This window comes from Pinus tabuliformis, chromosome 1_2 (genome assembly GCF_031772625.1).
Source record: "Pinus tabuliformis cultivar Carrire ecotype Pingquan chromosome 1_2, CPIR1, whole genome shotgun sequence".
NCBI lineage: Eukaryota > Viridiplantae > Streptophyta > Pinopsida > Pinales > Pinaceae > Pinus > Pinus tabuliformis.
Genome location: NC_142298.1, coordinates 1,289,208,300 through 1,289,224,114, shown reverse-complemented (window position 1 = coordinate 1,289,224,114; position 15,815 = coordinate 1,289,208,300). Strand labels below are relative to the sequence as shown.

Genomic DNA, 15,815 nt, shown 5'->3' with positions numbered 1-15,815 from the left:
GTCATTTTGGAAGCTTCCTGGGCATTGACACATTGAGGAATGAACCTGCCACTTGTCCAAACTCGCTCAGCGCAGGTAGCCTTTGTTGGAGTTGACATTCAACGCAGGTAGACAGTGGAGCAGTTGACATTCAGCGCAGATGCTCAGTGGAGCAGTTGACATGATCCAGAATTGACTTGTTTTTGAGCAGTTTCATGTGGATAACTTCTGTGAATTGCTGTGGTTAGTTAGCCTTGTTCCTCTAGGGGTAGGAACAACATGTTTAGGGACTTAGGATCCCTTAGATTATGGACATTTCATGCTCAACGCTGTAAGGCACAAAAATGTCTATAACACAAGGGACTTTCTTCTGACATTTTCCTCTTAGAATAAACTCTTCCAATTTCTAGGTTAGTTTCAACCAACTCTCCTTCTCCTAATTTAAGCTTTGATCTAGTTAGCATTCAACAACAAGGTCCAGCACAAGCTTGTCTAACCTTAGTAACCTAGAGCTTTGATACCACTCGATCTGGAATTTATCCAAGACAAAGAATTAAAGGTATTATAGAATCATGTGAATGGATGTGCCTATGTTACTTTATGCGATGGACCGATAAGATTGCTAGAATACATAGACACTGAGGCAGTTAGAGAAAACATAACAAGCAAACATGTAAACACAACAAGTTTAATAAGGAGTTCACCCAATGATCCTGGGCTACATCGCCTAGTCTACCCTTCCGTAGTGGCCTCTCTATTATGTTTTCAAAGCAGAGCTTTATAATAGTGAGCTCAATTCGAGTCTCACTAAATAGATAAAATCAGTAGGACTGGAGTACACAGACTCTCCTTACTGAAATACGACCTCTACTGGTCACAGTAGCATGACAGGCCTATGTCGAGGAGTTCGCTTGAACCTCTCAAGCCTTCTCTGGAGTACACAGACTCTCTGAATCTCTCTGGCTCTGTCTGGCTCGATGATGCCTTTAGGTCAGCTCGGCTTCTACTCTCTGCTTTCTGCTCTTAGCTTTCGGTGTCTAACTAACTCTTCTCTACTTCTGTCAGTTCATGACTTTTAAAGCTAGTTTATTCATTGGTTGTTCATTTCCGCTTCCCGGAATTCTGGTTTCCTTCCTTTGTCCATTAGAATTCCTCTACTATGCATCATCATCATTGGGTAACGCCTTGCAGGGAGGTGGCCACCTGTTTCCTAACGAACTGAGTGTGTCAGATTCCTTGAATCGTATTTGAATGGTCGTTATTTCCATTCGCTTCAAGATCGCCCATGAAACATGAATCATTTTCCAACTCATGTCTACGTCAGACTTCAAATCCCATGTAATCTCGCCTTATGACTTGTCAAATATGGGCATTTATCGGGATGTGCCTCCGTTGTTGATCTGGCCCCCACAGATCCTACGGTCGTCGTTTATATCAGGCGAGCAAGTTGCATGACGTTTACCCGTCCGATGCGGGGGGTTTTCTCTCTCATCCGCCAGACACGTGTCACTCGATGTGTGGAATGAGGCAGGACTCAGTCAAAACTTCTTACCGGCTTGAAGCCTTCCAATATCCTGCCGGTTTGTGGAATCCCGCACTACGGAACAAAATGCATTACTTTTCCACATTTTATAGCGATTTCAGGTTTGGGCGCTTCGGGGCTTTCCTTCACTGAGGGGGATGCCTTGCGATATGCGATTAGCACTAATCGTGTATCAGAATCTACCTCCATTTCTCGAATTGGCCTCCGGTTTTACCAATTTGTGCTAGGGAGCGTTACCATGGGCCAACGGTCTACACGCTCGACTGAGGGTCCTCGTTGCTCCACTCTGGCCACAAATGCAACTGTCACGAGGATTCCTTCTGATACCTTGATTTTTCTAAGACTTGAATCTTTTGGCATAATTTGAAATAGTCATGAAAACTTAGAGAGTGTTTAGGATCCAATTCGAATCATTTGACATCTTTGTTTCACCATTGATGCTAATTACTAAGTACAATGCAATGCTAATTTTAAATAACAAAGACCATTTATTTTTTACAAAGGCTAAGTTTATATCCAATCATTTGACATATTTTCTTTACAATCATTAATGGCAGCTTAATTATGTTCAAATTCATGGTGTAGGTCAGATTCACATTTAGCGAGAAGCAACATTGTCTATCAACATTGTCTGATTATGTTCAGTAGTCTTTGGCTTTATATTTATTTATTAATTCTACTTTGGCTTTTCAAATATTATAAAAGCATAAAGAAAAGGTGCTTTATTTTCTCACATAACAATACAATATATTAAATTTTATAGCTAGTTGATTATCACCAATTGTGGAAGAACCAATAATTTTGTAAACTGTTGTGGACAAATGGTTTTTGGTTATTGGCTAGCTGAATGCAAAGGGCGTCTATGATTGTAATGTTGTTTCTTTTACAAAATAAAATTAGTCTTTTTTCTGGAAAAAAATATAGATCTATGATAATTGTAAAGAAAATTTTAATATGGTTCAAGTATATGTATTTTGCATGAGATGAGTGACAAATAAACAGGGCATCCTGTTATACATTATTCATATTCAAAACATTATTCATATTCAAAATAAATTTGGTTAGAAGCAATAAAAATGTTAAAAATAAATGGATATTGGTTGGGACATAGTGTTTATGAATTATGATTGCCTACACTCGAGTGTGAGCGGTGTGAGTCATTTGAGTTATTAGAATTAAATGTTATTTTAGTTTTCTTGACAGTTCCATAATGTGAGATGGTCAGTTATGACTTATTCTTATATGCTTATGGGAGATTTTGGAAGCTAAAGGTTCAAAAGAACCTAGAGTTCTTAAAACCCTATAAATAAATATTTTAAAGTTTTGGGATGCTTTGACATGGAAACCAAGGTTTTCAAAACTATGTGGAATTGGAGATATAAATTATTTGTCGAATAATAAGTAGATAAAAGGTTCGTCCGAGCTCTTGTGGGGACTGGCTGGTGTTACAATGGGGATCCTTCCATATCAGAGGCTAGAAGCTGCCAGAATAGGGTGAATAGTGCCTTCTTTCTCATTTAAATGAGAATGTGGGCCTATAACTAACAACAAAACTGAGTTGTATATAGTATGAATGTAACAATAAAAATGAGTTGTAACACCCAATAAGAAGAGGTGGTTGCTTAGTCCAAACTATCCCCAACCTGGGACACCAAGATGCTGCTGAAATTTTGAGTGAGCGGTTTTAGCCAATTTGTGAGGTTTTCTTCTTTTCTTGACTAATTTTTTGCATAGACATCTACAATGCCCAATGATGATTGCTGATTTGCAAGATGCTTTAAGAATGTGAAGAAAAATCTCAACAAATAAATGGTTGTGTGAAGGTATTGTTTGGTTTTCTTTTATGCATAAAATTTCTACAGGTTATTCTCGTGTTGTTGGTGATAACCATGTGATGGTTTTGCAGCAAGTAATCATAATTTCAACCAAAAATTTGTTTAAACCTCATTTTGGTTCACTCTCTTCTTTAGCCTAGTTCCAAACTGTTGAAGTCTACCATCTTTATCACAGAGTCTTGTATCCGAATTTTTTTTAGATAATAATTTGTTTATACTTCGCTGGTCAAAAACCCATCACATGGTTTCTTTTTATACTTTGCATTTCGTTTTTCTCTTTGGTTTCCTACCTCGCTCAACTTTGAGTTTATTATTTGTATCTATTTGCGACTGTTTTGAGTTTTATTTATTTTGTACATGCATAGTGTTAAAATGTATATATTAAACCTGGCATAGCAAAGCATGTATATATAAAATTTTAATGTAACATAACATTAACTTTATTCTATTTCCTTATGTTTATTTTTATCACATGCATATAACATTAAATTTAATCTATTTTACTTTTAGTCACATGCATATAATACGTTAGAAATTGATTTTATGATATTTTGATTTTATTTGTGTCTCAGCTCTTTTTTTCCTTTTAGATTTCTAGGCCACTAAATGCATGTACATAGCTTATTAAAAAACCCATGTACTTCAAGAAACTATTAGACTCCATACATATACATAGCTCAATTTAAAAAGTTGTGGAAATATGTACAAAACATAACTCATTCCATATCAAAATGTCAAACACATGCCAACCACATCCCTTTTTCTTTGCATAAAAACTACAAACATATATTCTTATATCATTTGTCCCTATTTATTTTCCTACAGCTTCCACATCCCAACAATACAGACACCAAAATACCTTACAGTCTCAATCAGATTCATACCAAAATACACCAAAATATTGTACAGTCTCAATTAGATTCATTCCAAGGAGTTTGATCCAGATTCTAATGTAACTAAACCTGCAAAACTCAAAATCCATAATGCATACAAAGATGATTAATTTGAAAAGAAAATCAAACCTCCAAATTTAAAAATTAAGTTGAGTAATCAAACTTGGGCCATCCAAAGATGAAGAATGAAAATGTTTGTCTTCAGAATCATAATTCCAGGGAAGTTCATCTAGAATCGAATGAAAATAAACTTTCAAAACTCAAAATCCATACAAAGATGAGTAATTTGAAAAAAAAAAGACATCTAAATTTGAAAATAAAGTTAAGTAATTGGGCCATGAAAATAAAGTTAAGTAATTGGGCCATCCAAACATGAGAAATGAAAACGTTTCTCTTGAGAATGTGAATGGGAAATAGTTTAAAGTTTATCTGGATGCTAGTTGGAAACATTACAAAGGATGTGAACTGGAAATAGTTTAAATTTTACCTGGAAGCCAGTAACTATTGGGCCATCCAAACATGAGAAATAAAAAGGGAAAAGTGAAACGGGAAGCAGATCAATAAATCCATTTTAAAACTACAATTTGCAAAAGTATTGTAATAAAATGGAAAAACAAAGGGAAACAGATCAAGAAATCCATTTTAAAAACTAGTACTTGCAAACATGTGGCAGTGGAAAGGAAAAGCAAAGGGAAAGGCATGCTGTATAATTTGATCACGATTAGGCTCTACCAAGCAATCATCTGTATGGACACAAAACAAAACCAAACAATCTAGATCAAGACTTCAACGATGTAATTCCCCAAATTATGAAATGAGAGTCAATTTGGGTATTGTTGTCTCACCTATATTTACATAGGTATACCCCAACTTAGAGAGACCATTTGATACCAAAGCATCAGCTGTAAATATATACAACATTCCATTAGATTTTGGTCAGTGAAGACCTACATTTCTCCAAAAAAATAGTCGGTAGTTGGAAAAGGATTCAAGAAAAGAAAAAACTGCAATACTTGTTTCTCGTATAATTGCAGCCATAGTGATTCTAGCTATTCCACCTGATCACATAAAAATTTCTTGAACATCATTTATGAACTAAAATCGAAAGCAACTCATAAACTTACATACTAAAATCTCCAATCACTTATATAACATATCTTACCCCATAGAAGGGGTCTGTGCAAGGCTATTCTAAAGCAAACGCTGTCGTAAGGTTCTATTCTCAGCACCACAAATCACCACAGAACATATCAAGGCCAAGAGCACGGCATATATGAAACAGCCATATCGAAAATCGATGGTTTCCTAGCGAGGAAGGTAGGAATGAATAATGGCAATGGTACACTCTAGTAAGGAGAATAGAGATTTATAGACACAGGATGCATGTTGTATTCGATTAGAACTTTAACCTTGTAAGATTTATGAACGGGCAATAGTTTCTGTTGAGAATGTGAACGGGCAACAGTGTAAATTTTATCTCGACGTGAGTTGGAAACATTACAAAGCATGTGAACGGGAAATAGTTTAAGGTTTACCTGGACGCTATTTGGAAACGTTACAAAGGTTTACGTGCAGGAGTTGGAAACGTTACAATATAATTGCTTAATTATATAATTGGTCGGAGTATACGTTCAGAATATGAAGAGGCATAAGGGTCGTTCCTCTTTGATCCACCTCTTTTAGGTTAATATTTTATAATTTTTTTAAATACATTTCTTACTAATGAACATATGAACATACGTGGTCATCAACAAGAGGCACAGCAAATTTTTAATCATGTTTTGTCAAAAATTAATTTAAGTATGGTTTAAACATGTGATCTAGACATGCAAGAAAGTTACTGTTGTGAATTTCATTCATTGATTTAGTGACAACTATGAAAATATACTAACATCTCTCCATTCAAGCCATCTAATCATAAAAATTAATTAAAAAAACGATTAAATTGCCGATTCCAATAATTGCCGATTACAATAAAGGGGACGCCTATGAGCGTAAATATATCATCTGTCACGATCTTTCGCATGACATGAAAGAGTGGTGTCAAACTGTTTATGAAACGCTTCTGCTTAGGCAATACAGCTATAAAAGGGTATAGACTACGGTACCGTCCTCGTATTATGCATAAAGAATTTGGGTAAGTATTTCGAATCTTTAACAAAAGCCATATATTCGCATTATAGTAAATCAAATTCGAGCTTTTCCCCAATATCTCTATAGTAACTAATACACTACGCCACCGCTCGCATACGTAAACAAACGAATATTTTTCTGATAACATTTTGGGTAATTACCACTCAATTTTTGGGTGTATTAAAGGATTTGAATTTTAGATTTTTTCATAAATTTCGCATTAGTTCGATCACTAATTTAATTACCCAATAAAATGTCAACATGTCTATCTTTTGTTTTCTAAAACAAGACTAACTTACTAATTAAGATTTACATATCTACAAAGTTCTGTACCTATCAGATATAAATTTGTTCTCTGTAGTTCAATAAACTGAACTACCAGATGTATCTTCCGTATGTCAAATAGGCAGTCATGAAACTAGCATTATCGTATTTCATTAACGAATTGCAACTTCTCACTTTCTCTCGCAAATAATCTCCCATTAGGTGGAATGGCGGAGTAATTAATGATGCCTACTTCCATCCATTTGCAGAATCGAAAAGCCGGTCTTTGTTGTCTATACTAATACAGGAGAGCCATTCTAGACAACCATATACTTATGGGCGATAAAGATTCAGCAAATGGTGGAATGACTCAAAAAAGTTTCCCTTTAGGTAACGAAGATCTTGAGAATATGTGTGCTCTAAATGTCCGACAAATATGACTTTGCATTTATTATATATAATTGTGTACGCTAAACATAGAAAATAAAAACTTTTTATCGCTGGCATAAATTATTTTAATTTTACTGGAAAGAGGCTGGGCAGTTGATTATGCAGAGGTCTAGGGTAGAAGTCTGTAGATGAGTGCTCGGACGCTGCAGTTCTGTGTGCAGGGTAGTTAAAGTCTGTATTGGAAAATCTGAACCATCAATAAAGAGAAGTATTCTGAAATTACTATGCATTTTACTTCTGTCAATTTCATGTGATTATGTTATGTTAAGCACTAGGTTTATGTTTCATTGCTAATTTGATGCACGAATATATATGTTTTCCTCTGTTATATGAACCCAAGTAGAGATATATGTTTACGCGAAGACAATATTAATTGCATGGTAGAATTGGCAAACACTTAAGATAATTCGGGAAACTATATAGAAAAGTAGTTACAAAGGTGTGTAAGTGCCTGAATCGCTCGTTAGGGTTACATGAAGGATGATCACAAACCTTTGCAGAAGTTCTCAAAGACTAATAAAGGAGTACTTCGATAAGCCCTAAAGGCTTATCCATCTTTGCGAAGGTAGAGTTAAAGTGTAAAACCGACATCACAACCACCTCAGGGTGCAGAAACTTGGTTCCTGCATCCCCCCATACTGCTTCGAGTGAAACTTCAGTCCGCAATCCACAGACTGATGCCGAAAGGGCTAGTAGTGTAGGGATTTTCATGGCTGACTAATGGTGAACCTGGGTCAGGGCCCATCAAGCCAACAAATGGTTTCGTTGCCGGTACCGAGATCTGCATAACGAGGTGTGTGATGTCGCATCATTGGAATCCAACTAATATGGAGATTGAAGACTGGCTGGATAGAAAGATCCACGAATTCGCGACGTAAGAAAACATGAGTCCACGATTGAAGAAAGAATAGTGGTTGGACAGATATCTATACACAGAGATACACGAAATATTCGTTTGGTCCTTCCCGGTTGAATTATACGAGTGGATCGCGAAGTTGGTAGGTAACCAAGGGAGGTGGAGGCTTGGCGGTCCAATTGTCTGGACCCCGGAGTTAGTGCAGAAATTGGAAGCCTCTGAAGATAAGATTATGTGTGTTGTCGATCATTGGCTCGACCCTATCATTGGAGGGTTTGTGACAGAGTTCACGGTCGATACTTTGGTCAGTTAAAGCAAAGTAGAGCGTCGCTTCTTCAAGGGGCCACGAGGTAAGTATTTAAAATCGTTAAATACTTGTATTAAGATGCTCTTGTGTGAAAATTGGGTTATGCAGTTACCTTGATGTTTGGGGCTACGCGAAGTGGAAGGACTTTTAGGGATCGAGGAAGAAAAGGTCCTGAATATAGCTCGCTGATTGAGCCTCCTCTAAGTGACGACGAAGGAGTAACACAGGCTTCTCCGTTGAGTGCTATTCAGTTTAAGCAAGGATAATTTTAGGAGCGAATGTTCGCCCTTGGGCGAAATTAAGGGGTTTTAAATTTTTAGTGGGTGAATATTTTGTATCATAGTACATTTTTACAAATCACCTCAAATAGCCCACCTTATTTTAAGGGAGAGGGTAAAAAAGGTAAATTTAGCCCTTGAAATTAGGACTTACAACCTTCCATTCGCCCATTTTCAAGAATAGGTTTTATTTAAGTGAATCCATTCGCCCATTTTCAAGAATAAGTTTTATTTAAGTGAATCCTATGGGCCAAATACCATATTTATAAAAGAAGTATGGTAAATTAATAAAAATATAAATAAATGAGAGGTATGGTAAATAAATAAAACATTTTTTATATTTACTCCATAAGTCACCTTATATACATGTAAGGGTGTAAACAAATAAAAATATAAGTAAAGTGGAGGTATGGTAAATAAATAAAACGTCTTTTTATACTTACTCAAAAGGTATGGTAAATAAATAAAAATATAAATAAACTAGACGTATCGTAAATAAATAAAACCTCTTTTTATATTTAGTCCATAAACCTCGTTCTATTTAGAAGGCTCAAGAAAGAGGTTTTATTTAAGTAAATCCTATGGGCCAAATAGCATATTTGTAAAAGAGGTATGGTAAATTAATAAAAATAAATAAAACCTCTTTTTATATTTAGTCCATAGAACTCGTTCTATTTAGAAGCCTCAAGAAAGAGGTTTTATTTAAGTAAATCCTATGGGCCAAATACCATATTTGTAAAAGAGGTATGGTAAATTAATAAAAATATAAATAAACGAGAGGTATGGTAAACAAATAAAACATTTTTTTATATTTACTCCATAAGTCACCTTATATTTACGAACACTCAAAAAATGGGTTATATTTAGGTGAAACCTATGGCCAAAATACTATGGGACAAATACCATGGACTAGATTGTTATTAATACCATGCAAAAAAACATTATTAACCCTAATATTAGAATTAATAAAAATAAAAATGGCACATGGTATTGACCCATGGTATTCACCAAAATGGCACTATTGACCCATGGTATTCACCTGGAATGTAGCCTATTTAAATGGGGGAATTAAACCAACATGTAGCCTATGCTAAGATTCACTAGGACTTTACAAAGTTTTATTATTTAGTGAAAGACTCGCCAAGATCTTACAAGATTTTATAATTGAGTAAAATATTCGCCATGCCTGGTGAGAGATTCGCCAAAAAATTATATATACATATTATATTATTGATAAAACCGCCTTCCATTTTTCCTATATACCATGGAGATTCGCCCATTTATTATATTTATAAATTTAGGGGGGGTTCTTAAAATTTTCCCTGAGTTTAAGACAAGGGTTCCCATGAATACCTACACCACCTCCATCCTCATCTCATCCATTGGCATTGGCTCCATCCTCACCTCCACCGCTTACCCCTTCACCCACACCGTTGCCACCTCCACCACTGTTCAACATGGTGAACTATATAAAGCTAGATGTGTTCAAGGGTGTAGGAAATGAAGATCTGGACTAGTTTTGGTTCGTTGCAAAGGCTGTGTGGGAAGCTTAGGGTATCACGTATGATCAAATGAAGAAATCAATGTTGGTTAGTGATTTGTAGGACTGCACACTAACGTGGTACATTAAGTACAGTACGGATAACCCGACATCCGTGTTGGTAGATATCCAGACTATGCTAAATAGGGAATTTAGTAGACCTAAGTCTCAAGTGAAATCCATTGTGGGATTCAAGGAGATCATCATGAATCCTAGAGAGATGCCTTGGGATTTGGATCAAAGATTGATGTGTACGATCTGTGGAGCCAACATGAATCTGACTGATGGGCAGCACCGCGAATGGTTTGTGGCCTCACTCCTGCCCCACCTAAGGGTTGTGCTATCACAATAGAAGATCGGGACCTGGGTAGAAGCTCTGGAAATCGTGATGATATTGCACGACACACCAATGTAGGATGCTAATCTAGGGGTTCAACAGATTCACGCATAGGTGCAGAACCTTTGCCTCGAAATGCAAATCCTGAAGAAAGACAGAATAGCTCGCCCAGAAGCACACGTAGAAGTCTCGTGACTGAATTGCAAAGGTCAGGGGCACGACAAGGATCATTGTCCAGTCTTTGCGAATTATGTTGTAGCAGGGGGGTCGACACCTCTGAGGCCAGAGGCTACAACAGGGCCAAGTACAAGGCCCATGTTATAGTGTGCTATCTGCCAGGCAGCTGGGAAACATGTGACCGACAATTTCCATTTGCTGCAAAAATTCATGCAGACACCACACCAACTCTTCTGTAATTTTTGTCAATCAATGGGTCATGACGAGCATAATTGTTGCAGTTACGAATTAATGATGGACATGACACCTGCATATAGGGTGCAGGCATAAACGTGGTCTCCAGACCAAGGTGCTCGAGAAGGGCGAGCGAGGCTGAGCCGGAGGAGGATTTGGTAGAGGTCGAGGGTAGCTTATTTGTTCCAATTGTGGAGGACGAGGACACTACGCGAGAGACTACCTGAACCCATAGCAGTTGTCATGCTGCTATTGTACTCAGCTTGACCATGCGATGGAGGACTGCCTATATTGTTGGCTAAGATTCGCGAAAAGGGAGCACAACCTCCACAACCAACTCAGAACCTACAGATGATGAGGGTTGAGCCTCGCAAAGAAGACCCTAAGGTAAACATTACGCTACGAAGTGGAACAAAGACTGGTGAGGGTAAAGGGAAGCAACCTACAGAATGTGAGTGGGTCCGCAAAGCACCAAAAAAGGAGACTGGGTTTGATATGGAACACGCAAAAGAAATATTTATGGAAGTGAAGAACAGCTTTGTTGAGGCCTCCACCTAAGGAAGTCAGGAGAAACTAGTTGAAGAAATGGACCTGTCCATGATTACCACGTTCTTAGAGACCCGCATGAAACTACTACGTGATAGCAAGGTAGTGAAGGGACTGCAGGAACTAATCAATTGGCCTGCTGACAAGGAAAACACTACTGACGAATCGCGTGTAGTCAGAAATATTGGTAAGCATAAGGCGAGGACTAGATGTGAGATGAGACCCACTGCACAGATAGGAGAATACGAAATGGACCAAGTTATCTTGGACCTAGTGTCCAACACAAATGTTTTGTCGAAACAAACATGGGAAAGAATGGGGAGACCTGCACTACAATGGTCTCCAATTCAGTTAAGGATGGTGAATAAGCAGAAAACCATCCCAATGGGGAGGTTGTCGGGTGTAACAGTTGACATCGAAGTCGTGAGCGCACTAGCGGATTTTGAAGTAATAAAGATTGGGGATGATAGAAATCCCTACCTCGCAATTCTTGGGATGGACTGGGCCACTAACATGAATGGGGTAATCAACCTGAAGAAGCAAAAGATGATATTTGAGAGGAAATCGCTCCGCGAAGTGGTGCCACTGGATCCTGTAGGAGGACCACATTGTATAGAACCGGTCCACGATTATGAAATTGATGACAATTTGGACCAGATTTACAAGATAATGGCACGAGATCACGATTAAGTGAATCCAACATCAGACGGACATATTGCATGGGACTACGAGCGCTCCTGCACAATAGATTAAAATGAAGAATTGGAGCACTGGTAGAATCGACTGCATGAAGTATCTACATTGCGTTGTAATATGATGACCAAGTAGTTGTGTTTTGTATCATCAGAAGTACGAAATATGCCTCACTATGATGAGTTAACTGAATTTGATCACTTTTTGGATGCATTTACAAGGGAAGTACCAGAGAAGCATTGCTTCCAGGCATTAGATTGGAGTATGATTTTGAAGTTATTATGAAAATAGGATGCTTGAATGCTAGACCAGATCATCTGTCACGCATTGAAACGAGAGAGGAACCTACTAATTTGGAGGAGGGGCTACCTGACACAGAGCTGTTTGTAGTGTGTGCTGCAGAGAGTCACTTTGAAGATATTATCCACTTCCTAATGACAGGATGGCTTCAGACGGTTATACATGTCAATAGAAAAAGGAACTGGTATTGCGTGCGACATATTTTTCTGTCATTGCAGGGAACTTGTACAAAATGGGATCATATGAAATATTGTGACTTTATGTGCCAGAGTTTGAACGAAACAGAATCCTCACTGAGGCTCATGACAGAGCTGTGGGAGGTTATTATGCAGGAAAAGCAACAACGCAAAAGATTATATGTTCTAGGTTATGGTGGTCGACCTTGCATAAGGATTCAAAAGCATATTGTAGACGGGAAGACCCTCGCACAGGGATGAGCTCCTGCTGAATCCATAGATATCACTACATCCCTTCGAGAAGTGGGTGATTGACTTTGTAGGACCAATTCAGCTTCCATGGAAGAAGACATGTGTGCGGTACATCATCACCGTGACTGATTATTTAACCAGATGGGTGGAGGCATAGCTTGTGAAGGACTGTACAAGTGTGACAACAACCAAATTTGTCTTTTAGTACATACTGACATGGTTTGGTTGTCCAAAAATTCTAATGAGAAATCACAGATCACACTTTCTCAATGAGACAATCAGTGCGATGATGGGGGAATTTCAGGTTTACCATTAGAAGAGCATGCCATATCACCCATAGGCTAATGGAATGGTAGAAGCTTTTAATAAAATACTAGAAAACATGCTCACAAATATTTGCAATGCTGAAAGAAACTATTGGGATGTTGGCATGCCTGTGGTGCTATCGGCTTATAGGACGACTTGTAAGAAGCTGACTGGACAAATGCCATTCATACTAGTTTATGGCGTAGAAGCTGTGATGCCAATGGAGTACATTGTACCTAGTTTGTGCATATTGGCACTCCCAAGAATGGTGGTTTGTGGAGCCTTGGAAGAGAGGCTCACGTAGCTAACGAAACTTGAGGAGGATATATTTCTAACTGGATTTCATTAACAAGTTTAAAAGGAGCGTGAAAAGTCATGGCACAATCGACACATAAAACTGCACACCTTCAAGGTAAATGATCTAGTTTTGTTATATGACAGCAAGTTTGATAAATTTCTAGGAAAGTTTAGGATGCATTGGCTGGGGCCCTATGTCATCAAGGAGATTACCGATGGTGGAGTAGTTCAGTTGGTAAAATTGAATGGAGAACCATTCCCAAGACGGGTGAATGGAAATCGATTGAAGCCCTACACCTACGATCTGGCTAGATGACTACATGATTGTAGCACATTCTTAGCGCTTCAGACAACTACACTGCCCCTGTTGGGGATCTACACAATTGGGGAGCTGTGCAGACTGAAGGAATGTCATAGTGTCAGCAGAGAAGCATAGGGAGATGCACTATCCAAGAACAGACCACGCAGGGCAGCCGGAAAGTGACCATTATGGTCACTATTCATGACTTGATAGTGGGAAAATGGCCAAATGGAGTGGGGAAGCGGCCTTTAAGTCAGAATTTAAGGGAAATATCTCTGAAAATCCGCTGCCAATATAGCATTTATGAATGAGTTATGGGGGGAATGGTCAAAGTTGAATTCAAAAATGCCTATAAATTACAGGTGGCTGCTTAGCGAAAAACACTTGGAATTTTGAGAATTGAGGTATTAATCTCTCCAATGCGTATGAACCCTGAGATCTTTGAAGCCTTGATAGTGAGTTTAGTGTGTGAGAAGTTTCCAACAGAGACACAAGTGTTGTTGTTTAGCATTATGTCAGCACCCTCAGAAACCGTGAGTGCAGGAGAAGCAATGGCAGCTGAAGGAATTGCCTCGGAGGTAGTAATGGCAGCTGAGGGAGCTGCCCTAGAGGTTGAAAGTGTCATAGTACTGACAATTATATCTAAATCATCAAGGACACCCAGATCGAGGCCTACGCTGACTAAGGAGGGTCCAAAATCAAAGAAGGATAAGCAGAAAGCACAACAGGTTGTGCGTGCATCACCCAGAAAGCACCCACAGACGGGAAATCCCACTGCGCAGGAGAACGGCAAGGTGATTGACCTAGAGCCTAAAGCCAATGTTGAAGAACTCCATGTGGGTATGGATGACATTAATATGGAGGGGGTAAAGGAAATTGATGTGCAGGGGTCTGATCCCATCTCTAAACTACCTAAGTACATTCCTCTGCATAGAGACAAGACAAAGGTTTCGAAGGATATTGATGAAAGTAAGGTTACACTACACACACCCTTACTACTAGACCAAATTGTCTTTGAAGGACCATGCCTGGGGCGCATCCCCATTTTAGAATTGGAGGACTGGGATTTGGATGATGTGGAATGCTTTCCCCATTTAGTGATGGACCAACTCATGCACATGTCTTTTACAAAGACTCTGGTGTGACCACGCTGGAGCCAAGGAAGTGGGTAAAAGGGGTGGTTGAGGTGGGTCTATTAAACATGCTATGGGTATTGCATTATAACTGCATAGCCATAACCATGGTAGTGATTAAGCAGTTGTTGTGCTTGGTGCATGATGGGCGTCTATGGCTAGAAGAGCTGATACCCATCACTGACATGCTGATCCCTAAGATCACTTGACTGCCGCACTCGGGAGAAAATCTGACCATGGCGTTTGGCGAAAAGATAGGCGAGCATAACCTCTCTGAAGCAATGAAGGAAAAATTCAAACTCATTAAGAAGCCATGCGGCTACGCCATCAACAGTTTAAGTAACCCCACAGTCAAAGTAGCAATGCAAATCTTGGCAGGAAAGATTATCTGGAAGTGTCGCGCAGATGAAGTGCCAGCACTAGTATTAGCCTTAATGGCCCAGTTCGCGAAGGGTGTATAGCTTAACTAGGCATGCTACCTCTGCGAAGAGTTCATTGCGAACTACGGAGAGGTGTAGGATCAGAGCAAAACCTTCCACTATGCATGGTTGTTGCTGTCCATAGTGCTGGTCACGTGGGAGTTACCAGAGGATAGCCAGTTTCCTCCGGTCTAGCCCAACCTACCGGAAGCAGCGAAATTCATTTCGCTATGGACTACAAAGGACCCTCAAAGGGTCAAGGACAACAATATATTTTGGGTCTTTATGGATATGAGTATCCATATGGCCATCAACCGGAAACCGCAACTGTCACCAATCATTTTTGAGAAGCTGCAAGAGTATGTGGAGCTCAAGGCTGACTTCCACCTTGTCTCGATACACGTGCAAAAGGATCATGAGCAGAAGTGGTATGGCCTACCATACCCAGCCACAAACGATGCTATTACAACGGTCCTCGACCGTTCGCCGATAGATTGGCGCACTCCCTCAGACTTGATAGCTAGGTTTAGCAAGACCGCAACACAACAAAAAAAGGAGGAGGCCAA

At 38.9% G+C, this 15,815-nt stretch overlaps 1 protein-coding gene across 1 annotated transcript in view; it reads left to right on the top strand.

Annotated features, from left to right (window-relative positions):
• LOC149210937 (uncharacterized) overlaps positions 1 to 12,802 on the top strand; it is a 48,772-nt gene extending 35,970 nt beyond the window's left edge. Inside the window, exon 4 of the mRNA XM_089399145.1 lies at positions 12,584 to 12,802. Coding sequence (XP_089255271.1) covers positions 12,584 to 12,802 — 219 coding nt within the window. The remainder of the gene's footprint in view (positions 1 to 12,583) is intronic.
• Positions 12,803 to 15,815: the final 3,013 nt, after the last annotated feature.